The sequence below is a fragment of the Sesamum indicum genome, linkage group LG6, assembly GCF_026168435.1.
Source record: "Sesamum indicum cultivar Baizhima isolate 11 linkage group LG6, ASM2616843v1, whole genome shotgun sequence".
Taxonomy (NCBI): Eukaryota; Viridiplantae; Streptophyta; class Magnoliopsida; order Lamiales; family Pedaliaceae; genus Sesamum; species Sesamum indicum.
Genome location: NC_142662.1, coordinates 8,095,317 through 8,119,516, shown reverse-complemented (window position 1 = coordinate 8,119,516; position 24,200 = coordinate 8,095,317). Strand labels below are relative to the sequence as shown.

General features: G+C 38.9%; 5 protein-coding genes across 16 annotated transcripts; 2 read left to right on the top strand and 3 right to left on the bottom strand.

The window, feature by feature from the left end:
* Positions 1-4,653: 4,653 nt before the first annotated feature.
* LOC105164576 (histone acetyltransferase) lies at positions 4,654-9,893 on the top strand. 8 transcript variants are annotated; one of them, XM_088881596.1, is made up of 7 exons: positions 4,662-5,332; positions 5,408-5,522; positions 5,627-5,741; positions 5,986-6,939; positions 7,790-8,372; positions 8,726-8,878; positions 9,185-9,893. In XM_088881596.1, the coding sequence occupies exons 1-4, from the start codon at positions 5,232-5,234 to the stop codon at positions 6,678-6,680; spliced, it is 1,026 nt and encodes a 341-aa protein (XP_088737722.1). In that variant the 5' UTR covers positions 4,662-5,231; the 3' UTR covers positions 6,681-6,939; positions 7,790-8,372; positions 8,726-8,878; positions 9,185-9,893. The 8 variants fall into 8 exon arrangements, with proteins under 8 accessions (XP_011081560.1, XP_088737722.1, XP_088737717.1 ...); XM_088881591.1 differs by lacking the exon at positions 4,662-5,332 and having other exon boundaries at positions 5,389-5,522; positions 8,251-8,372; XM_088881590.1 differs by lacking the exon at positions 4,662-5,332 and having other exon boundaries at positions 5,389-5,522; positions 8,145-8,372.
* On the bottom strand, positions 8,557-12,042 carry LOC105164575 (uncharacterized). The gene is made up of 4 exons (XM_011083255.3): positions 11,588-12,042; positions 11,228-11,386; positions 10,310-10,711; positions 8,557-9,677 (listed from the first exon to the last, which is right to left on the bottom strand). The coding sequence occupies exons 1-4, from the start codon at positions 11,939-11,941 to the stop codon at positions 8,706-8,708; spliced, it is 1,887 nt and encodes a 628-aa protein (XP_011081557.1). The 5' UTR covers positions 11,942-12,042; the 3' UTR covers positions 8,557-8,705.
* A 493-nt stretch (positions 12,043-12,535) lies between these two features.
* Positions 12,536-16,098, bottom strand: LOC105164578 (EIN3-binding F-box protein 1). 2 transcript variants are annotated; one of them, XM_011083259.3, is made up of 2 exons: positions 15,812-16,098; positions 12,536-15,213 (listed from the first exon to the last, which is right to left on the bottom strand). In XM_011083259.3, exons 1-2 carry the CDS (start codon positions 15,834-15,836, stop codon positions 13,229-13,231), a joined length of 2,010 nt encoding a protein of 669 aa, XP_011081561.1. In that variant the 5' UTR covers positions 15,837-16,098; the 3' UTR covers positions 12,536-13,228. The 2 variants fall into 2 exon arrangements, with proteins under 2 accessions (XP_011081561.1, XP_020550101.1); XM_020694442.1 differs by lacking the exon at positions 15,812-16,098 and adding an exon at positions 15,319-15,804.
* Positions 16,099-17,038: 940 nt separating this feature from the next.
* Positions 17,039-20,405, bottom strand: LOC105164579 (uncharacterized). Of its 4 annotated transcripts, XM_011083262.3 has the most exons (6): positions 20,247-20,405; positions 20,013-20,165; positions 17,977-18,233; positions 17,671-17,758; positions 17,431-17,497; positions 17,039-17,348 (listed from the first exon to the last, which is right to left on the bottom strand). In XM_011083262.3, exons 2-6 carry the CDS (start codon positions 20,069-20,071, stop codon positions 17,295-17,297), a joined length of 525 nt encoding a protein of 174 aa, XP_011081564.1. In that variant the 5' UTR covers positions 20,072-20,165; positions 20,247-20,405; the 3' UTR covers positions 17,039-17,294. The 4 variants fall into 4 exon arrangements, with proteins under 4 accessions (XP_011081564.1, XP_020550104.1, XP_020550102.1 ...); XM_020694445.2 differs by lacking the exon at positions 20,247-20,405 and having other exon boundaries at positions 17,977-18,238; XM_020694443.2 differs by lacking the exons at positions 20,013-20,165; positions 20,247-20,405 and adding an exon at positions 19,105-19,999.
* A 415-nt stretch (positions 20,406-20,820) lies between these two features.
* On the top strand, positions 20,821-22,763 carry LOC105164580 (putative sugar phosphate/phosphate translocator At2g25520). Its single transcript, XM_011083263.3, has one exon. It carries the CDS (start codon positions 21,374-21,376, stop codon positions 22,424-22,426), a length of 1,053 nt encoding a protein of 350 aa, XP_011081565.1. The 5' UTR covers positions 20,821-21,373; the 3' UTR covers positions 22,427-22,763.
* Positions 22,764-24,200: the final 1,437 nt, after the last annotated feature.

Here is a 24,200-nt window from a genome sequence, read left to right as displayed (position 1 = left end):
AGGGTTGGTTGGTGATAAGAGATACTATAAGAAGGTAAAAACTGGTTTTTAGCTCCTAACTACAGATTCACAGTGTTTAGAGTTGAGGATGGAGTACAAGCATGCTAGGGATGTTCCTGTATATGTTGAGATGTTTGGTGACTTGGGGTTGGTGTTGATGTAGATGAGGATAGTGAGAAGGGTAGAATGGAGGAGTTTGTTCATGTAGATGAGGAGAGGGGTAGAAGAGATGATGTTAATGATGTAGATGAGGATGCAGACTTGTTTGATTCTGATTATGATTTATCAACAGAGGTAGATGATGATGACATATTATTTGATGATTATGTGGACGATAAAACAACATCAGATTTACTTGTTGATGATGAAAACAACTCTGATGGTCTAAGTGGGTCTAGTGATGATGGTGAAACATATAGTATGGGTGATGGAATTGATCTAAATGAAAATAAAGTCAGTGATGATGAGCAAAGTGAATCTAGCTACCCTATTTTTAATCCTGCTGAAAAATTTGATCCAACATTTACATTAGGGATGATGTTTAGCATAAAGGGTGAGCTTAGAAATGCTATTAAGTCTCATGCAATTAAGCAAGAAGACATATAATTTGCACAAAAAGTGACCCAAGCAGATATTATGCTAAATGTGGTGATACAGATTGTGATTGGAGGTTACATGCTCGTAAAGTAAAAGATGAATGCACTTTTCAGATTAGGGATTACAACCCTAAACACAAGTGTGCCAAGACTTTCAATCTTAAAAATGTAAAGTCTAGTTGGCTCTGTGATAAATATCTTGACAAATTCAAATCTGATCCCAAGAGGTCTGTGAAGGGTTTTAGAGTGGATGCTATAAATGAGATTTGATATCATATCTCTAAAGATCAAGCATATAGGGCCAAAAGGAAAGCATTGAATAAACTTGAGGAAAGTCGTGAGTACCAATATACAAGACTTTGGGATTATGTAGATGAGATTAGAAGAATCAATCCAGGTAGCACTGTCATTGTGGGGACTGAAGATGTGGGAGGGGAAAACAGATTTAGCAAGTTTTATGTTTGTTTTTTAGCAATGAAAAATGGTTTTAAAGAGGGGTGTAGGAAGATAATTGGTGTTCATGGGTGCCACTTAAAGGGGCCTCATGGGGGAATTCTTTTAACTGCAGTAGGGGGGGACCCAAACAACAATCTTTACCCAATTAACAGTTGAAGAAACAACTTTTGATGCATTTGGAGCTGATGAAGCTTTACGAACAAAGCTCAATGTAAGGAAGAGAGGGATGATTTCAACAGAACAATATAAAAAAAAAAAGTGGTTTGTTCCCAATTTTATGAAATTTTCTTTTTTTGCTTCTGTTGTATTTTGCTAGTTCTGATAGCTTCTTGTGATATTTTTTGCAGGTGGCAGACAAAAGGAAAAAAGAATGTCACAAATGAGGCTCCAATTATTTTAGCCCCAATGATTGTAAGTATTTTTTCTAATTATTTTTTTGTTAAGATTTTGTATTTTTTCTAGTAATAGTTTATTGTGATGTTCCTTAGGGGAAAGACAAAGGAAAAATGAAGGTCACTAATGAGGCTGAAATTATTTCAGCTCCAATTATTGTAAGCATTTTTTCTAGTTGTCTTTTTGTTAAGATTTTGTATTTTTTCTAGTTGAGGCAAAAATGATGCAAGTGGACAATGAGGCAGAAATTATTCTACCCCCAATTACTGTAAGTATTACTTCACATCTTTTTCCAGCTTTCTTTCACAATTTATTTGACACTTGTCCCTGTTCATGCAGAGCCTTGTCACCTCACAATCTTCAGAAAATGAGATGTTTACTACACTCCAAGTGCCCAATCCAGTTTCCAACTTCCCCAGTACACTAAGGGACCTTCAATGTACTCTCAACTGCATAGTGTTGGACATCCCAGGAGTGCAACATCAAGGGTAAATATTAGAGCCACACCTCCTATGCTTGGTAGTCAATACAGTGTCACACAGCATCCAGTCCAAGAACATTTTCCAGTTATCATGCCAGGGGGAAAGAAGTTCATCACATTGTCAAACTTGTAGAGATTAAGCTCAAAAGGGCCTCCAGGAAGCAGTAGTAACAACTCTGTAGGAAAATAGACTTCATTTGTACTTTTCATTATATTGGCATTTTGGCTTATTTGTTTGGCATTTTGACTTTCTTTGGCATTTTGGCAATGTCAGGGTTTTGTAGTTTTTGTGAGCCCTTTAGATTGCCATTGTTTGGCAAACTTATTCAAAAATCTCGTTTTGAGGTTATCATGTTAATATAACCATCTATTACTACTTCTTTTATGTCTTTATTGTTGTTTTTAATATAATTTATTACTTAATGTTTATAGCTTATTAGCTTATTATATTCACAGGCTATAACTTAAAACAATTTAAACATATAAACATAAAGGAACAAACAAATGCATTACTAATCCATATTACAAATTCATAATCCTTACTAAAACATAGCAAAACACCATCAACAGAGAAATCCACTTCCTTACACAAATTACTCCATTCATGCACGACTTCCTAGCATCTAAATAAAAATAAAAAAAAAACATAAAAAGGCAAGCAACTTGAAGTAAAATTTCATCTTCTTTTCCATCTTTGTCTTCTCCATTTCTAGCTGATTCATCTTCCTCACCAACCCAGGAATTACAGACCTTGCTCTTGAGCACATTGGAGGATCTTCCCACTGGAAAAATCTACACCCATTATTTTACATTTTTCACCAAAAAAAAAAAAAATCAGAGTGTATGAAAACGGAAAAAAAGAAAGGAAAGACGAACTGAACGAACTGCTCTCTACTTATCTTGTACTCATGGCATGAATGGAATCATCAACTTGGGTTTCGGTCAGTCCAAGATGTGCGAATGTAAGCTGGTTTACCACAATAACATTGTGTCCAACTGGGCATGAAAGACATTTTAGCAATCGGGCTCGGAGCAGGGAAATGGTGGCGGGTTGGGGTTGGTCGTCTTCTTTAGCTTCAGCGATGGGATGATGAGTGTTGGGGGTTAGGGATTTTGGTATGAGAGAATGCTTCGGTCGATTTGAGAGGGAAGATATTTCTTTTTCTTTTATTTTTTATTTTATTTTTTATTTTGTGGTTTTTTTAGCTTAGTTGACAATATTTTATTACCCCCCGGCCACATCAATCAAAGCCTCAAATTCGAACCCTAATTTGTGTCCAGGTAAGCATTTTCCGACGCATTTGAAAAATTCAGTTGTCAGAGTCCTTAAATAGCCAAAAAAAAATTAATTTTGGGATGCTATTTGCTACACCTTTAACTACAGTCCCTGATTTGCTAACCCCGATAATATATGGGACAATAAATACAATTTATTCAATTATTTTTTATAATAAATAAATAATTAACCCAAACCAGATACCAAACCATCCAACTCTCTCTCTCTCTCTCTGGTGTTGTGGGTAAATAATAGATAAATCCTCATGATGTTGATGATTAATCACCAAATTCATTTTCCCTGGATTAGTTTACTTTCTCAATTTATCTTTACTATTAAAACACACACACACACACACACTCTCTCTCTCTCCAATTTCTTCACCAATGCTCAAATATTTCAAATCTCCTCTTAACCCAAATATACAACTTATAAAATAAGCTAAATCAAACATCCTCTCAGTCGCTAACGTAAGATAACACAAAAAATTATCCCAATTACTTGGATTCCATAATGCATCCCATCTATAAGGATTCATAAATTTGGACATACTATTTAAGATTAATTACACTTTAGACACTATTTCAAAATGTAAAATTATATTTTCTCTCAAATAAATTTTAATTTTACACTTACACCCTATTCTAAAATTATTTGTTTACACTTGATTTCCTTTTTGTTATGTTTTAAACAAAAACTATTGATATCACCAAAAAAAAGACATAATTTTGTGAATTTACCCTATATAACATTTTCTTGTAATATTTTTATACTTATAAGAAAATAAATTTAATATATATAAAGTCAAAATTGCATAATTACAATAAAGTATTGCTCCCAAAGTACTTATAGATGAATAAAAGAAATGGTCATCTTTAGTGTTTACTTTTTATATATAAAGTGAGGTTAAATCATTGTTGCATTTATTTTTTAAATTTTTTTTATTCAAATTTTTCATCTAGTGCTTCAAAAATATTGCAACAGCAGTGATCACTTCACCCCATATATAAAAAATAAAGAAACGAACCATCATCCCATATATAGAAAGTAAAGAAAGGAACAAAAAAATCACTACTTAACTGATTACTTTTTATTTAATGAATATAATTTGAAAATAGTATATTATTATAATTACATCATTTTATCTTTATATATATATATATATTATATTTATTCCTTATAAATATAAAAATATTATGTGAGAATATTAAATAAAGTAAAAAAAATTAAAAATTGTATATAATTTTATTTAAGTGATATTAGTATTTTGTGTGAAAATGATAAGTGTAGCATTCAATGAATTGAAGTGATTGTGCATGGGATCCCAACATCTTATACGTAGTTGTAAGTTGTAAGAGCAATAAAGAATTGTATCCTGTTGATCATATTATCTTGTTACACAGTTAATATATAGGGGAGGAGAGGGTTTTATCGCAACAGCGTGAGGGTGGGGTTTTGTTCAGATTGATTGCCCACCGACAGTGACAAATATCATCATCATCATCATCGTCGTCGTCCTCGTCAAACCTTGCTCCCCCACCACATGAATGTTCTGTCCACACACCCACACGGGTCTGTGTGTGTTTGTTATATGTATCACTGGGAAGCTGGCATGTGGCTGAGTGGGGGACACACCAAAGAAAGACTACTCATCCCTGCTCCCTCCTTGAATAATTGATTGACACTACGCTACACAATCCTCACCTCACTCCTCCCCACCCCCTAATCACCAATCCCTATTATTATTATTTATTACATTACTGCTGCCTGCAAATATTTTTCAGTATTGCCCATAAAGCCCAAGACCCCATCATGTTTTCTCTATCACCTTTTCTTTTGTCATCTCTCCCTCACATCACTGTTGACGCACAGTGTTTCCCCCACCTAAATACACCATTTTCCCAAATGCAGACACCTTAAAAACCCACCTAATTCAAGAAAACAGATCAAGAAACTTTTGCTAGTCTTTCTCTCTCTCCTCACCAAGAACTAGACTGCTCTCTTTTCCGTTCATGCTTTGTTCTTCAAGATGCCAAGGCCAGGCCCAAGACCTTATGAGTGTGTTAGAAGAGCTTGGCACAGCGATAGACACCACCCCGTTAGGGGTTCTCTTATTCAAGAAATTTTCAGGTACTTTGTGTCTGTGTGTGTTGTTTGTTGTATTCTTTTTCAGTTTCCTTATAGTGTTTTCTGATGTTTGTTTAGGATTGTCAACGAGGTTCATTGTTCTGCTACTAGAAAGAACAGAGAATGGCAGGAGAAGCTCCCCATTGTTGTCTTAAGAGCTGAAGAAATTATGTATTCTAAAGCCAACTCTGAGGTAGGCAAAGGTTTCACCAAAGATTGCTCTTTTATGGTATAAACAGCTCATTTTTGCTGCTTCTGTTTTTCCTCTTTAATACTTGGCGCGAAATCTTTGCTTAGGCTGAGTATTCGGACCTTAAAACTCTTTGGGACAGAGTAAATGATGCGATTAACACGATAATTCGAAGAGATGAGAGTAGTGAAACTGGGGAACTTCTACAACCTTGTATTGAAGGTATGCTGTTGAACTCGCCCTCCTTCAACTTGAATAGTTTGCTTCGGAGGAATCTCTTTCTTCTTTTGTATGTGGATGCATTTTTACACACACCAACTCACACACATAAACTCTATTTCATAACTTTGCTCTGTAATTTGAAAATGTGTTTTATTTAGGATTGGATAAACTTTCCACTGCAAGAAAATCAACCAATACCCGGAGTGATACTAACAGTGCACTTTCTTGTTTCAACTATGGTTAGCTGCACTGCATTTGGGATGCACTCCCAGAAGATCATCAAGAAGCCAGCGCAATGACTCTCCGAGATGTTACCTTAGGCCTGAAACTTTAGACTCAACCTCTTTGCCAGACAGCAATTCTAATGCTCAACTTTATGGAGACAATACAACCAGTGGTCTTCTCATGCTCCATTACCCACAATATTCAAGACCCGGTACCATGAATCCCTTGAATTCTTGCCTAAAGGCTGAAAATCTTTGTATTCAGAGCAGAAATTCTGATTATATGAAGAAGCCTCCTATCTTACCTAAGAATTTTGCTCCAAGTGATAACCATCACGTATCGGTACAAACTTATTCCTCATCAAATGCATGGTTTGCCTATCCGTTGTACTATGACAATCGAATTGGACCTGATGACCCAAAGTTTTGTTCATTAAAACCTTCAAACTCATATTCTCACTTCATAGACAGCAAGAAACTTGGTCACCAGCAAAGTCATTCCTCCTTTAAGCTCGATGCTTCGGACCTTAATTCTCCATCCAATCATGAACATACTTCAAACAGAGGACAGGCAATTGAGTGTGATTTAACATTGCGCCTGGGCTCTGTAGTAGTTCCATGTGCTAGTATTGACAATAGTTGGCCCCTACAAGTAGAAAATGGGAAATCAAGCACTCTAGAGGGCAGAAAATTCAGGAACTGTCTCAACACATGAACAAAATTTCTCCTTCGTTCAGGCCAGTTTTGATTATATGTTGGATTTCTTCAAGAACTGTAGTTTTGAGAATCAAAAGCAGATAGTAGAGGCAACAGGACGTAAATGAAAAGCCTTTGTACGCCATCATTGAGAACGAACAACTCTTCATCGGCAGTCTTGGCTTGGTTCTTTGGAGGGAAATGCAATGGACTTCGACATACTTACAGAGACACATCCAGTTTCCAGAGTTTTGAAACTAAGAATCTGCTTTTATGAGGTAACTATAAGTTGCGAGTTTGTGCATCTGTGATTTAGATAGACAACTGGTTCACAATTATTTGTGAAGAGGGATTAACTTTACAAAATGCTAGCTTGTTCAATAGTTTTGGAGTAGCTCTTAGATTTGCATTAACAACCTCAATTTGTAATTTGGAATATTAAATGATAGAGCTGGTTGAGATAGAAATGAGTAGTTTTCAAGTGGAGGGTAGATTCGATCTGTTTAAGTGTATTATCTGTTTTAGATTTTTGCCTCATTTTCCTCTTAACATGACTGCCCACTTTTTTTCTTTTGTTTCTCATAAGAAAGTGCAATGAGAAGCTGGTGCATCAGATATGGCATGAGCGAAAATATTGGTAAACAAGCTTTAAGGAGAAGCAAATGGCTAGTAGAACCATTCAAATCATGTGATTAAGATAATGGGCCTAAGGTTGGTGGACCGAATTTTGCCTGTGTATATTGCATTCTCTGGTGGACAACAAGATTCTTGATAGATTTATCCTTTTTGAATAAATTTATGAATAGGCCCTCCCATCTGTTGTGTGAGGAAACGCAGGGAGGCCATCATTGTCTGTAGTATGTATTCTTGCTCTCTTTGATTATGAAGGTGAAAATGTGGCTATGACTCAAAGAATGGATAGTGTGATAGGTGTTTCTGTCGCTTTTGTGCTTCTATGTATGGATTAATGTTCTTGAGTTTTCCATTCGGTCATGGTCCCTTGAAAAGCAACATGGAATTTTCTTATTCTAATCACATGCTTTCATAAAGGTGATATACTGGCATTATGAATGAACACCTGTTTATGTTTTGGTTGGGGTGGGGGGGTTTGTGCTTTGCATCTAGCAGGCCGTTGCTGTGCAATGTTGATGGTAATTAGGGAAACTTTCTAAGAGGTGAAGGACGCAGCATATATTGCCCAAAGAGTTCAAACTTGTCCTGCTGCTTTTGCCACTCAAAGCTGATTCTATTGCACGACTCTTTTTGAGAAGAAGAAAGTGGGTTAGTACAACTCTCCATGTAGCATTTCAGGAAAAAGGCCGTGTCTTGACAAAGAGAATGGGTATAGAAAGATAATAATTTGCCATGATGTTAAGTTATTCACCTTGCCCAATGTCTTGGCATCATTAGTCATCAGAATAGCATGTCTCTCTTTGCTCGAGTTTGTAGGTCCCTACATGCCTTGAGCATCTTTGTTTTTCAGCTAGTGACAACTCCATCTTTATTGATGGCGATTTGAAGAAATCATCAAGTTAAAGATAAGAGGGGCCATCTCTATACTGCACCGAGATTTGACCTTTTATTTACAGTGGGACTTTAGAAAGGAGTGGCTCAAAGCACCCGCTTCATGCGCACATGGACTTCTGATTGGCCAATGGCCCCAACACTATTGTAACTTATTACCACCGAATAACAGAACCTCAGGAAAAAGGTATAGCTCAAATGATTAACAACCCCATCCATCCCATAATTAAGAATGACTCTAGTGAAATCAGGTTGCATATATGTTGCATTTCTAGGCAATTTTCAGCATCCTAAAGCAGACAAGCATTTAGAGGCTCCAACTTGTGTATCTCACTGATGGCATGCATAGTCTTCTTAATGGTATATTCATGGATCATAAAGTGAACATTCATATGTTTTCATTGGAAATATTTAGCAAGTGTGGAAAAAGATGAACAAAAGGAAAACAAGAATGGAGTATTTCTCTTCTTAAAAATCTATGTACATGTTCTGATAATTTATAATTGTGTATGGTGTTTGCTCATTCGGAAAAACTTGAAGATGAGGTGGTAGTTACAGAAGAAAGGGGAGACGATGTTGAGGATGGAGGAAGAGAAGATGAGCAGCTGTAGTTGAACTCTATCTGTAGCCGGTGATGGAGGGAGAAGTAAGAACCAGCCTTCTTTTTCTCATCCTCCTCCAGTTCCTTCAATGGTATGGCAGCAAGAAATCTTTTGATGAATTCTCTGCAACATTCTTTGCCACTGCATAATATCTCTTCCTGTTCCTTGTCCTCCTCACTATTTTCAGTCTCTGATGCTTCAGTTTTCGACTGATCGGCGTTTTCTTTTTCTGCCCCTTTTCTCATTATAGCGTTTTCATCAAACCTTAATATGTATGCTTGATTGCAACCCTCAAAGAGCCTCTCGCCCAATGTGTCGATGATGTAATAAGCATTCGCCTCAGCTTTCAACACGAAGAAATGGTCATTCCAACTTACAATGTATATTCTTGGTGCAGAGTCATCAGCAGCAATATTGCTGCTAATTTCCTTCCATATGTCATCAAAAGACATGGCTCCCTTCAGGGACTCGAATGCTTCAGCACCAAAGAATCCTACGAACGACTTATTGTTAGAAATCGAAATGGGGCAAATGTCAGCTCTCAGGATAGTCTCAAGATCAAAATGCTTGTTGGGGAAATCATTAACATAGGCAACATTTTCACAAAGCTTCCTCCATTCTGAGGAACCCTGCATTATGAGGTTATCGAACTCCAACCGGTTAGGCATTGAGTCACTGTTTGAGTGAAGCCAGTGGGATATCACGGCAACTAATGCCGTGCAAGCACTTCCCCCAGCAGCCTTGTCGCTGCGTTGGTCGAAAGAAGCAAAGAAAACCGAAGCTTTGAGCTTTGCTTGTCCATCTCGACTAGTTAGCTCCTTTTCTTCCCAGGTGCCTGCGGTGTTGTCTTGGTGCTCTGATCCTAAACAAGGTTTCGTGGGATCATCTTTCTGAAAGCAAATACAAGAAAGAACCCATTGTTAGATGAAGAATTAGTTCCGGTCCATGAATTTAAACAGGCAATGAAACACACAAAAGTGGTACTGCTAGACCAACAAAACCTAGTAAATCACCCTTTTTGACCTCAGATGATTAATGTACTTTATTATGGTGAGGTAGCCAGCGTGTTGGTCTATATAATACTTTTATGTGAAATTTTCTTGTAATTATCCTCGAGTATTTGGGGCTGCATATACTGCTGAAACTTTGAAATAAACATTTACAGTCAACCAAGGAAGGTCCATACGAAACAGATGATGGGACATCTCAAGTATTATACAAACCATATTGCTTTAGTCAAATGTTTTAGATTTGAAAAAGTCGAGAACAATATTGTATTCTTTCTCTAGCCCATTGACAGTAAAAGAAACTACTCAAATATAACCCACAAGGTCAGACAAGAACAAAAACTGAGAAAAGATTGCAGAATGATGCTACAACTACTGTATAAATATTACATCTTTACCAAGTCGTATTATACATTCTCAATTTTATAACCCAAGTGGATATATTAAAGCCCGACCATTTCATTGTCAGCAACTCACAGGATTGCAAACAAGATACGACATATATACGTGTGTACCTGTTTTGCGCTGTCATTGAACGGATCAACTGAAGATGACGTAGAGCATTGAGGATCAGCATCAATCTTATTCTCAATGCTACAACTCTCTGTTTTCTCATCTTTAGTCTTAGCTCGTTTAAAACTAAAGCGCCTACTCTTCCAAGAAAACCATCCCTCTTTCTTGTCTGTGTCCAGCACAGTTCCTGAAACAGAAGGCGTTCTTGACTTGTTTGACAAACTTGTTGGTGCGAATGAGCCAGACTCATCCGATTCATCCAGACACACTTCCTCTTGGCTCAATGATCTTCGTCTTGCCTTCACATTTTCTCCACCAGTTGAACCTTTTACTTGGATAGATTTCGTTCGGGCCATTGCTGCCGAGTCTTGATGTTCCCTGATTTCAACGAAGTTAAATAGCACCTGTGGACATATAACATATACCCGGTTAAGAAACATTTGGATTTTACTACTTGAAGGCTACATTAGTTACGGAACTAGCTAGATTTTAGTTTAATAACTCAATTGTTAATAGTCCCTCAGTTTTTCGATGTAGAAAACAGTGGTTATCATTAATATCTGATGATAATTGACCACAAGCAATAAGGATTAGTTGCCTTCATAGACAGTTAGGCTTTTACCAAAGTCTTACATTATTAATTACTAACTCATATAAAAAAGTAGACAACTGCCCACAATTAATTAATCACAAATAAGGCTAAGTAGAACTTTCAACTAACTTTATATCCTTAATAACATTAAAAAATCATGGTTCATCGACCGTCGCTAACATTATAGTTCCCGGCAAAGGCAGGGTTAGGTCTGAAAAACTTACTCTTTCAAGATTTATCTTTGATCATAATGATTCCAATTATGCATCAATAGAATATTATGAAAAAGAAAAACGTATCAACTTTTTAATAAAGAGCTTAGTTTTACCGTGAGGGTAGCTTCTCTGGAAAGTCCATCAATCTGCAAACTCAAAGGAAGCTTCCGCTCAACTGTAGAGTTACTGCCCATGTTCCAAGCAATTTCTGATATGTTCATCGAAACTCTACCGATCACCCCCATTTTAGCCTTTGAACCTATAGTCTCCCTCTGTTATGTGCATGCGAAAAACTCTCAATCTTACCAATTTAAACATGTACAAAGTTGAACATCATTTATATATATTTTCTTAAAGTTTCCAAAACTAACATCATAAATCCATTTTTGTTTTTAATCGGGTTACAACTGGATTGTTGCTAAAAATGGTAAGAATTAATGAAGAAGTTTAAGGTTGCGAAAATTCAAACTTACATATACAACGTCGAAGGTGACTTGCCATACTCCAAACTTGGGATCATGATGATTAGAAACAAGCGAAAAACAACATGTATTCTCGAACCACTTATCCTCCTCCCACTCAACGGTTTTGTTCAGAATTCTCTCACTGGAAGCATCTTTTTTGGGCCTCGATTGAAATGGAGGCATCAAAGGCAAAAACTTGGGCTCGCCTTTCCACTTTATTTTGATGGCGACGGATTTGTGGGTGGTATCAGGGCCGCCCTCTTCGAGCAATCCCTCAAGCTTGATTGGCTTCACAGCCACCTGAAACTTGCGCGGCGTTGAGGCCGGCGGCCATGGCGACCATTTCCTAATCTTCACCGTCATTCCCCTTTTGCAGCAGGTGGTTCTTTGTTTGACTTGCGGAGAATATGATGAGTTTTTTTTTGTTTTTTTGTTTTTTTTGGGGGGGGGGGGGGGTGGGGGGGTTGGGGGATCAAGATATGGAAGGAGAGAGAGGAGAGGAGGATATTATTATTACCAAGAAAGCAATGGAGCAGGAAGAGGAAGAGTAAGGATCCTTGTCCAATTTGAAGGCAACTGCAGGGAGGATTAACAAACCAAACCAATAAAGTGTTGCCACGTAGGATGATCGTACTCCTCCTTAAGAATAGGGATATGACGTGTCGGGGGACTATTCGTAAGAGATACTATGAACAGGTGTACTTGGTTGTCGGAAACGTAGACGCGGGAAGGAATTTCAACACGTGAACCATCTTAGGGTGAATGCTGAAAAGGTATAGCGTAAAAGTGTTGTTTTCTTTCCTTGGGTACAAATACACAATCGAGAGATACGTATGTTTGGAGGTTTTGTACTGAAAATGGCATTATCTAGAAGCGATATGAGGAAGAATATGGAGTACGTACGGCTAATTTTGAATGAATAATTCTAAGATGACCAAACAAACAAAGGAATTACAATTTACACAAAAACATATGGGTTTTTATTGAGACAAATTGGATCACAAGGGTACAAACCAAAGTGAAATTCCATGGAGAATTACATAACCGAGTTGCATCAACAGTTCACACAACAGAATCCTGCAAAACTAGGACTTGGGAAAACAAAAAACAACCCTCTCTCGTGCCAGAGAGGTTGTCATGGCAGACCAAAACAACTTGCTGCCACAGCCTAAGCCCACGAAAGCAAGGGACAAACGTGAAACCGCCAAAAGCACTCTACCCAGACAACCACTTGTAACATGGAAGACTCGGTAAAACTAAAAGGACCCAAGGACCTCAAATTGTAAAAACCTTCAACCAGAGCGCAAGACCATTGCACCGGCAGAAGCTAAAAACATTACGAGAGGACCACCTAAACAACCTCCAGATCCAGTGTCCACAGTCATAGCTCTCAGCTAAGCATGGCCATGAAAACAAGGATGCCTTCCATCCTGTGGAACAGCTTCCTGAAGAAAGGAAAGCTACAAAAAGGAGTATCTGGCCATATTTGCTGGAAAAAGTAGACTCGGGACTGAACCAGTGAAGAACTGTGGTGGGCCCAAAAACTGTGTTTGACTGTGAAGCTTCAGGGAAAAGCAGAAATTCCTGATCAACTCCCTCATCTGTGACTTCCAATTCAATTCTTCAATGGGGTTCATCGATAGTTTCTGCTTAAGAGAGTATATCACACCTCCAAAGATGCTCCAAGAGCTGATTAACAGTGCCACAGCTGATTCCACAGCAATGCTGGATGTTCAACCCTACCAAAGACTTACCCACCAATGCCAAGAAAGGTAAGCTCTTGTCGGACACCAAAGAGCAACCTGCAACAGAAAGTACACGCAAAAAGAGCTGCTCAGCTCCAGCCAAGATGGCAATCCCAGAATCTGTTATTCGGCACTGGGAAACATCCAGTTCAGACAACAATGAGCAATTCCTTGCAATTGCTTTCAAGCTCACATCAGTGATACATCTGCAACCATCCAGATTCAGAATTTCTAAAGTTCCCCCATGAAGCTTCGTAATTTCTGCAACCAAGTTGTCCGTCAGGTTAACACATCCACTCAGATTTACTTTCACCAAATCAACCCCCGACCTCTGGACAAGAGGTAGAATGCCAGAATCAGTTATTCCCTGAAGGCCAGTAAGATCCACATGGGTCAGACCAGGGCACAATCTACCCAACATGCCCAAGCCCACATCACCCAATCCAGGGCAGTTGCGGATGGTCAATGACCTGAGAGACCAGCAACTTGTTGTCAAAGGAAATTCAAAGTCTATATCCCGAATCCCCAAGCAGTTTGTCAAGGCAAAAGCCTTCAATTTCCCACCACAGTTTGCAAGGATACCAAGAACTCCAAACTGTGTGATCCTGTGGCAATCCTCCAACCGAAGACTTTGAAGTGACCCAGCTGCTTTGGCAAACGACACCACACCATTGTCGGATACAAGTGGACATTTTTGGAGGCCAAACACCTTCAAATTTGGGCAACCATTACCCAGAGCTTCAAGCCCTACATCAGAAACTCCTCTGCAAGAAGCTATTGATAATGATTTCAGCTTATGTAAACCTTGACCCTTGCCCATAACCCAGAAGCCCCTCTCGTTCACACCGTGGAGTCCACCAAGTGCAAGATCAACCATTGCACTCCCATAGTGCCCTATTACAGCGAGAGACACATCACTTATGTTGAGTGCCTGAAAGTTTGCTTTTGTTATGGTGTGACCAGCTGAAGAAAATAGACTAGCAATTCCCTGGTCACCAACAAGTGGACAGTTTTTTATGGTAATGCACTTCAGGTTGGGACAGGTGCGGCCCAAAGCTTGTAAGCTCCCATTACCAATGTTTAAGCAAGATTCTATTGTAACTGAAGTTAGATTCGGACAGTTCATGGCAATAGCAATTAAGCCTTTATCAGTGATAGCTGGGCAATGGCAGAGGTCAAGCTTCTCAAGAGAATGACAACCGGTTGCAATTGCAGACAGACCTTCATCACCAACTGAGGATAAATTCCATAGAGAAAGAACTCCCAAAGAAGGGCAACCACGGGATATGGCCTTAAGGCCGAGGTCAGTCAATCTACTAGTAGAGGTATTACCTCGGATGGACAGCTTGCCCAAACCTCCACGACTCGCGGTTCCAACAGAAATTGCAGCCAATCTCACATCAGAAGCCTTTTTTCCTTCCAAGCATCTAGAGAGATAACCATGAGAATCAGCCTCCTGAAATTCTTCATCTTCAGGCTTGATTCCATTCGGACAGTCGAATTCACCCTTCTCTTTAGGCTGGGCAAACTCGTCTGCCTTCTGAGACTCAGATCTGTTCTCAGGCTCCACAAAATGGGTAGTCACAGTGGTGCATATTTCATCCCTGTAGATGCTACTCAAAAGCATGAGCCAACGCTTTGAAACACAGGCACAGGCACTCCTCTCGTGGCCTCCAGGAAGACGTCGGAAAACCTCAAAGAGGCACTCATCAGGAAGAATTTCAATCGATGGCTGCTGCTTCGCAACTCCACTAACAACAAATGGAGCACTGATGCGAGATCTCTTGCGAGGAGGAAAATACACATCCACATGGCTGCCAAGAGGCAAAAACAGACCCGCCTCCTTGGGATTTTGGTACAGAAAGCCCCCAGGACAAAAATCACTATCACCTGAAACCAAAAGCCGCGCCAAAGAAATCAGGTAGCATTCACATCTCAACTTTAACAATAGAAAATGCATTGTTATCTCAAGACTTAAAACGACAATAAACTAACTTTTAACAAATTTCACTTCTTCACCAGAAAATTAGCCCCACGTAGCAAATTCACAAACTTCCCAGCAAGTATGATCCAGATCATCAAATTGACCCAAAAGCCATCAAAGAACTGAGATGCCACCACTAGTCTTACGCTCCAACCGATGGTGACAGACATAACACGATATGACTAGAATATAAATCATACAAGATATGCGTATATTAGTCTAAAAAGGACAAACTTTCAGCACGATTCATTGGAAGACTTGAATTTGGGACACTGATGCAATCTTAAGCATCTCCACTTTGTTCAAGAAAAGAGAAGAAACATAAAGCTAAAGACATGAACTTTAAGGGAGCCAACATAACATTTCACTTTAATAACAAACTTAAACCATGTCTAGAAACACAAAAACCAAAAAAGGAAGAGAGGAATACATACAGCACGAAAATTGGGGGAAAAAACAGAATAAAATTTTCATTAAACCAAGGAGAAAGATGAGAGGCCATACCACCGAAATCGAAGACTTTAGACATTGGCGCAGTTTGAAAATATGAGGGTAGTCAAATCTAAAGCGTGGAAGGGCAAGAAACCCTCTGGTGCGAGCAAAAACAATGAGATCAAGCAAGAAGAAGAGCAGGAACAAGGGCGGAAGAAAAGCTGAATGCATGAGAGAAAAAAATCAAAGGGAGGGGATCATCAAAGAAACCCTACTGAATAGGGCAAAAAGAAAAGATGGGAAGGGGGGGAGGGTGGATGTTACAAAAATGTGTAATATATGAGACTCTATATATGTGTTGTTGAAACAAAAAAGTGGGGTGGGCTCTGTTTCTTCTTTATTTAATTCAAGAGAGAGAGAGGGTAGGAGAGAGAGAATGGGATTATTACATGATGCAATGAACCAAACTTGTAGCTATGTTCAATGTTTCTGGTATTCATTATTATTATTTAGTAATAAGTATTTAATTTTGAGATGGATTGTAATGAAATTCTTGTGCTGATTTTGAAATAAACCCTAAAAGGGGGCCCAAACCCAAAAAGGCTGTTGTAAATGTAATGCACATTACAATATTAGGCATTGAAGAATACTACATTCATTCAATGCACAATAAAACACCACACACACACACCCCCATCTCCTTACAACCTTTTTGTTTGGTTTGGGAAGAAAACGCGTGTGACTGTCTCACTGCCTGCCTGTCTGCCTCTGCTACATCTCATCATATTCATGCATCAATCAATTAATGCCTGCTAATTGGCATATTTATATGTACTACTTAAAAACAAATTAAAAGAAGAAGTTGAATTAAGGTTGCAATGTTTTGGGACTGAATTGTGAAGGTTTGGGGCCAAACAAATAAATAATACTCATCATATATATTAATACCCCTCTCCTCCCCTCCATTAAATTAACATATATATATATATACACACACGAAGGGTGTGTTTTGCTCAAAATTCTGCAATTTTGACCAAATTCTTAATTTTTAGAATTTTAAAAATTGTCATTAATGGGATATGTTATAATTTTCAATGCATTTTTAAGCATTGGGGAATGCCGTATAAACAAACAAAATTCAGTATCTTTTAGGTGAATGCCGTATCCTAAGAATCCCAACCAACATCTCAAAAAATATTTCAACTTATTTTTTAAAATAAATTAACTAGTTAAATATTAGTTTTGAGATTTCCACAAGTGATTCTCCTTTGTACTCTAAATAATAATAATAATAACATATACACAGAGGAACAGGGCCAGATATATAAAGTAATGATGAAGTTTTACACAAATTCTTTGGCTTTCCACTTTTGTAGTTCCGCTGCAGCATATACAGAATAACAGACTAATGATGATGAAGAGTAGAAAATTCGTCACCCCTGAAAGCAAACAGACTTTGATCATAGGACACAGACATGCTTCATTACTAGGAACAACAATTACACAATGCCACAGTTGAAGTTTGTGTATCCTCCTCTTACTCTCTTACTAGTACTCAATCATAAAGCCCCTCCTGCTCCCACACATCAACCAGGAAGTCCACCATTTCCTGTGGGTTTTTTCCCCAAAAAGTTAGTTAATCAATGAACAAACAAGAAACCAGAATAATCTCATCAACGTAGTCAACTGACCGCCAACGGGATGGGCTGGGGGAAAGGTTTGTTGGTTCCAAGCAAGCTCTCATAAGTTGCATTCCAACTGCAAACCATATTATTTGACAATTAAGACCCCTTTTACTTCAAAACTGAAACCAGGAACCAACAAGTGAAATATAATGTCTGTCCGCCACTCTGTTTGTACTACCACCCATACTCTCTTCATCAATGAATGTTGCTGTATTGAATGAACACAAAGAAAATGAGAATTGTCACCTCAATTTGGGTTCATGTGATTGTATATGCTTTTCAGATCCTTTATTTCCAACCCACTGCTGCCTTGTTTGATTCCAAAGAAGAAGCCCTTCAACACAGAAAAGGCAAGTTCGATAACGAAAGAAAAAGGTAAGCAAACATGCTTGGCCTCAGAATTAAGGGCAGAAGAAACGCAGAAAGGCACAGAACGATGCTAAGATGATTATCTTCTTCTCAAGTTTACTCATTCATAAGATAAACAGTACATATTCTATGATTAGATATATGTGCTGTGTGTGGCTGACAGGTAGAATAAAATATACTTGCCATGATTTACGAATTCGGCAGAGTTGCTCGGGCCACCGGTACTGCTATGAGTATCAAGGGTTTGGTTTGAAGTGCTGATTGATGACATACTTCTGTGGGATGGAAAGGCACTGTTACCGATATCACCTGAACTGGTGCTCCAAAAGTCCTCCGTGAAACTACGGTTTTTCACACGTTGGCCTTGAATTTTCAGCCCCTTGGACGGCTCATCCACCGAAATTACAAGTGGTGGTTTCGTACAACATCCAAGACAACCTCTGTTCTGTTACAAATTAGGATTATCACCATACAAATGATTAGTGTATCAGCAGAAACTATTAAGATACCTACGTCATAGCAAATAGGTCACTACAGGTGACAAGACAGCCTCTGAGAATTTGAGATATTGCCTTGAATTACAGATACTACTATTTCTATGATATGCATTCCTCTAAGGAACTAAATAAACCAACAGATCTTGCATTGACCAATTAGAATTCTTCTCCAGTCGTGCATTTCGATAAATTCAGCATTTTAATCGCAATTAAGGGAGAAAAGAAAAGTACAATATCTAGTCCGAACAAAAGGTGACTTTCATCTATGCAAACTCAATATTCCAAGTTTAAAAATGTGGCAGACCCACATGAACAGACCAAAGGCCATCCCTTGAGATGTCTATAAGGACTTCTAGTAGGAGAGCGGGGTAGGGTCAAGGAAAGAGTAGCCATAGCTCAAGAAATCATATCAAGGATCACCTTTACAATTATGTCAATACTTCAACAAGGATGACCACAGAAAAATCTGAGAGCCTTTTACAGATATTCAAAAGGAGAGATTCAAGTGGGACAAGTATGGCCAGATTGTTCATCAATCCACCAAACAAGCACATTAAGCTTGCACTGATTGACCACTTATCCAAATAAAGTTTCAATATCCAAGAGAAATGAAACTTTAACATCCAGAATTATAGAACAAAGCAGCCCCCTTTTTGTGACACTCAATCAAAGAAAAGGCAGCAAAATATTTAACGCAGACTTTCACGGAGTTGGAATTACATGAAAACCTCAACATCTAAAATAGCATAATAAGCACTTGGATAAACCCAACAAAGCAAAGTTAGGCTAATAAAAAGTGTAAGACTCATTATACCCTCTTACACTAAAAATATCTCTGCATTTATCCTTCATCCTTCCCATAATCAACCCAATGAGTGCTTGAAAATGTTTCCTAAAACACCCCAAGAAAGAACATAAACGCCATTGTCTTTCAACACAAGCTTCCATCGGTCTAACTAAACAGCATCTATAAAACACACGTTTTTTATAATATCGCTCTTCTTTTTTTCCAAGTGCACAGCAGTGCAATAGCCAAACAATACAATTGCGTAGGGTGTATGCGCACTACTCAAACAAACTCTTTACACCACCAAGCAAAGCATGATGCAAAAGAATGAGGAAACCAAAACTTTCTGTTTACACCCACTATTGTTGCTTGCTTAAAGTACAAGCAAAATCCAGATTCCAAACCACAAAAGGAAGAACCAAATTAAAATAAGCAAATAAATTCTTAACTAAAATAGTTTACCCAAAATCTCAAGAAAAGACCTCCTATAATAATTATTCGCACAACCATTTTATTCCTTATGTTGGCTCATGCTCCAGAAAGTTAATAACCTTATCATAGTCCTCTATAATTATTCCTTCGTCGGACTTAATAAACCGGAGGTGGGAATAAACAGACATGCACAGGGGAAGGCATACAAGGTCTCAAGTTCGTGTCTTTTTAACTGGTTTCCGAGCTTCGAAAAGACCTTGCTACCAAAAAGCACAACAGAAGCGCTTCTAACTTTTTCAGCTGCCCACCAAATTCGAACTGATAGGAGCACAACAATCAGCATAGAAATAAATCAACAGTTCAATCTTTAGAAGTTGCCCCCTTGTGCTACTCTAATTGGAAATTTAATCATGCCAATCAACCACACCTCCACCGCACAACAAACACGCGCACACATACACACAGAGACACGCCTAAGGGAACAAAGTGGTAGAAGAACTGACCCCATGCATGCAAATAACCTAGAGATCCAAGAGGGAACTGATCTACACCAATACTTCATTAACTGAGATACTATTGATGTAATTCACTCAAAAAAAACCATTCCTTCCTGAAGCCCAGATCTCAGTATCCATAAAAAGGGAGAGCCCACGAATCTGCAAACAAGAACAGAAATAATAAAGAAAATTGACCGAAAAACAAAGAAATAAAAACGCTAGGATAAATAAACTGATTACCGTTTTGACCCGATGAATCACCATTCACCAACTGGTTGATGGGGTTGGTTGATTCTGGAATATAGTAGCAGAAAAAGCGTGTAGAGCAGAGAGAGAGAGAGAGAGAGAGAGAGAGAGAGAGAGGGGGGGGGGGGCGCTTGGTTTGTGCTAGGTGGGTAATGGTGGGTTTGGAGCGTATGGGCTGCTACGCCCACTTGTTCTTAGGCATAAAAAGTACTTGAATGCCCTCATCACTGGTTGACTTCAAATAATTGAATTGAATGAATGAATGCTTTTTGGTTTTCCAATTTGTAATTTTTGCAGCTGCAGAGAAATATTATTAATGTTGTTTAGAAAATTGGGGTGAAATTGGAAGTGAGTGAGAGAATGTGTAAATGGGTTGAGTTTGATGAACATCTGAAGCAGTGGGCTTTTTGGTTCGAAGTATGTAGATAGAAGTTAAGTTGTAGTATGTGGGCCTCAGCCCATTCAATTCTGTTAACAATCCACAATTTCAATTGTTTTTGAGAGGATAAAAACAAAATATCAACAAACAAACAATCAACATATTTATTCACACCCATTTCCTTCCTTCATATGATATCCACCTTTTTCTTTTTCCATCCCACCACCTCCAACTCCAACTCCAACTCCATCTCCAACCCCAACACTCTCCATTAATATTGTATACATGAATCACTCAACCAACAATCCCAATTCCCAATTCCAACAACATAGGATTCAAACTACTTCCACCCACCTCAACAACCCCCCAACACTTTCCAAGTCTGATCAAGCAAATGAATGTTCATAATTGATGCTTCATCACCTCTGCTTTATAGCTATAGCTGCTGAGTGAGTGAGTGAGTGAATATGACTTCCCAAACACCTTTACTACATATGTATGTATAATAGCAAAAATACAAATTGACCCCTCCTCCCTCCCACCTCCCACTCCTCAAAATCTCATTGAAATCCGTAAGAAGACAGCTACTAGTCTGCTAAGCGACCAAGTCTGCGTCGCCTACAACTTCATCATTCGACTCCCTTCCTCACTCCAATTTTGCCCCCCAAACACCACCTCTCCCTCTCACTAAAAAACTCCCAAATCTCCCCAAGGCCCTGCAGATCTCGCACCACCTCCAGCAATGGGGAAAGGCGGTGCTCTCTCGGATCGGGTGGTGAAAAAGATCATCCTCTCTTACACTTATGTCGCCGTCTGGATCTTCCTCTCCTTCACCGTCATCGTCTACAACAAATACATCCTCGACAAGAAGCTCTACAACTGGCCTTTTCCCATCTCCCTCACCATGATTCACATGGCCTTCTGCTCTTCCCTCGCTTTCGTGGCCGTCCGCATCTTCAAACTCGTCGAACCTGCCGCCCTCAGCCGCCGTGTCTACCTCTCCTCCGTCGTCCCCATCGGCGCTCTTTACTCCCTATCCCTCTGGCTCTCTAACTCTGCCTACATCTACCTCTCAGTGTCCTTCATCCAAATGCTCAAGGCCCTTATGCCTGTTGCTGTCTACACTATTGGGATTATGTTCAAGAAAGACAGTTACAAGAATAGTACCATGTTCAACATGCTTGCAATCTCTGTGGGCGTGGCCATTGCTGCTTATGGTGAGGCCAAGTACGATTCTTGGGGGGTTTTCCTTCAGCTGGGGGCGGTTGTTTTTGAGGCTACAAGGTTGGTTATGATTCAGATCTTATTGACCTCTAAAGGGATTAGTTTGAACCCCATTACTTCCCTTTACTACGTGGCGCCCAGCTGTCTCGCGTTTCTTGCAATTCCATGGTTGTTTGTGGAGTATCCTTTGTTGAAGCAGCAGATTTCAGGATTCCATTTCGATTTCGCAATTTTTGGAACTAATTCTCTGTGTGCATTTGCATTGAACTTGGCTGTGTTCTTGTTGGTGGGAAAGACTTCAGCTTTGACCATGAATGTTGCTGGGGTTGTGAAGGATTGGTTGTTGATTGCTTTCTCTTGGTCAGTGATTAAGGATACGGTGACCCCGATCAATTTGTTTGGGTATGGGTTGGCATTTTTGGGCGTTGGGTATTATAATCACTTGAAGTTGCAGGCTTTGAAGGCAAAAGAAGCACAGAAGAAGGCACAGCCGGAGGATGAGGAGTCGGGGAAGCTGTTGGAGCAGAGGGAGGGGGATGGAATGGGGAAGAAGGGAGATTCACAAGCTTAACTGCAGAATTATGTATTTAGAAAGACAAAAAAAGAAATTCAATTGGATTAAATGTGAGGAAGAAATCTGGGGTTTTGCAGGTTAGGCTCTGGTGTTCATCGGTGGATCTGGGTGTTGCCCGAAGGATTATTTTGACATGCATTATTTTGGTTGTTAATGGTGGTGTTGATTGAGATCCAGATTTCTTGCTCACAATGCCTGTTGGTTTATCTAATGTTATTAGAGTAGAAATAGTAAATGCAGTCCATTCCTTCTTTTTTTCCTCTCTCCATTCAGTGTTGGTTTTGATCCTTTTATTTGATACGGATATCTGAATGAATTGATACGAATTCCATTATGCTGGAAGCACTTTGCAAGTTTTCATCCTTTTTGTGTACTGGGCGTGCCTGCCTGCTATCAGGTTTCCTGGATCTTGCTTTCACATTGATTAGATTGGCATTAGTTATGAGGATGGCTTATGTGGTGCTAAATATCTCTAAAGAAAATCACTGATATTGGACTTTGTCTGAATCTAATTTGAGGCATGTCGGCAATGGCTGGATGATCTGCATGTATTTGCTATATAAAATGCTTTCTTACAGTATTATTCCACGTATCATTGTATGATTACTTAAGAAGTTAAATTTTCGATGCTTTTCAACTTTTTCTTTATTTAACTATCCTTCCTTCTCTAGATCTGTCTCTATAAATGTTACTTTGAGTGAGGATGTGTGTATCTCCTGATGTTCAGTAGTCTAAAAGAATGTCAGATCCTATAAGCTTCAGATCTCAACTAAATGTGAACTCAAGTAAAACAAATATTAGTGATGAATTAGCATGTCCTGAGAAGATTTATCTACAACTAGTACACGACTTGAGTTGATAACCATCCATCCTTATCTTATGGCGATTGTTGTTGTTTTTTCTCTTTTGCATTTCTGCAGGTTTTTTCTTCTAGTATGCAACAGTTTGTGGAAAGATTTCACTCTCTAAGAGTTGTTGTGCTATTTCCTGCTGCGTTAATTCGGTCCAGTATTTATGTCTTGCTACATGTTTAAAGTTTAATCTTGCTTCTGGGGCTGCTGCTGTTGTCAGATTATTGCACTTCAAAATACTGTTAATTGCATAAAGGCAACAGATGTTTTTGAATTATTTAGCTCAAGAATCAGAATCCAGCTAGTTTCATTCACTCTTGTCACCACTAGCCATTATGTCCCTCCCATCAAAAGAAGCTTATTATTTTACTGATATGCATTAACATATTGCATAACTCCACTTTCACTTGGAAACATGAGAAAGCAGCGTCCATCTTAAGGAATACAATTCAGATTCTTGACAAGAATTCAATGCAAAAAGCTTGCAGAGATTGGCATTAGATACAGGCATGATACCCTTGTCTTGCATTAGCATTCATCCTCACCCTTGTCAACACTTTCCAATGGGTCAACCTTTCTAGTTGTTTTTTATCTGTACCGTTCAGCATAGCCAAAAATTGATGACACTCAACATAGCCAATGGACCATAAAAGCAAGTGCTGATGAATAAATCCAGACGAACAGTTTATATGAATGCTTCTCCACAGCCCACTATGGGATCAATAGGAAGACACTTTCGTGGTTGCATTGAGCATGTTTTGCGCTATTTCCTTTGCATTGGCTAAACGATGCTTCTCAGCAAGTGCTGCTGCAGCCATGCCCAGTGTGGACAGGGCTAGGCCAATCCCTATTCTTTATAAATTGGTGAAAACCTAAGGAGACTTCTTCCAAATCTGAATCATTTACCAAGAGTTCTTACT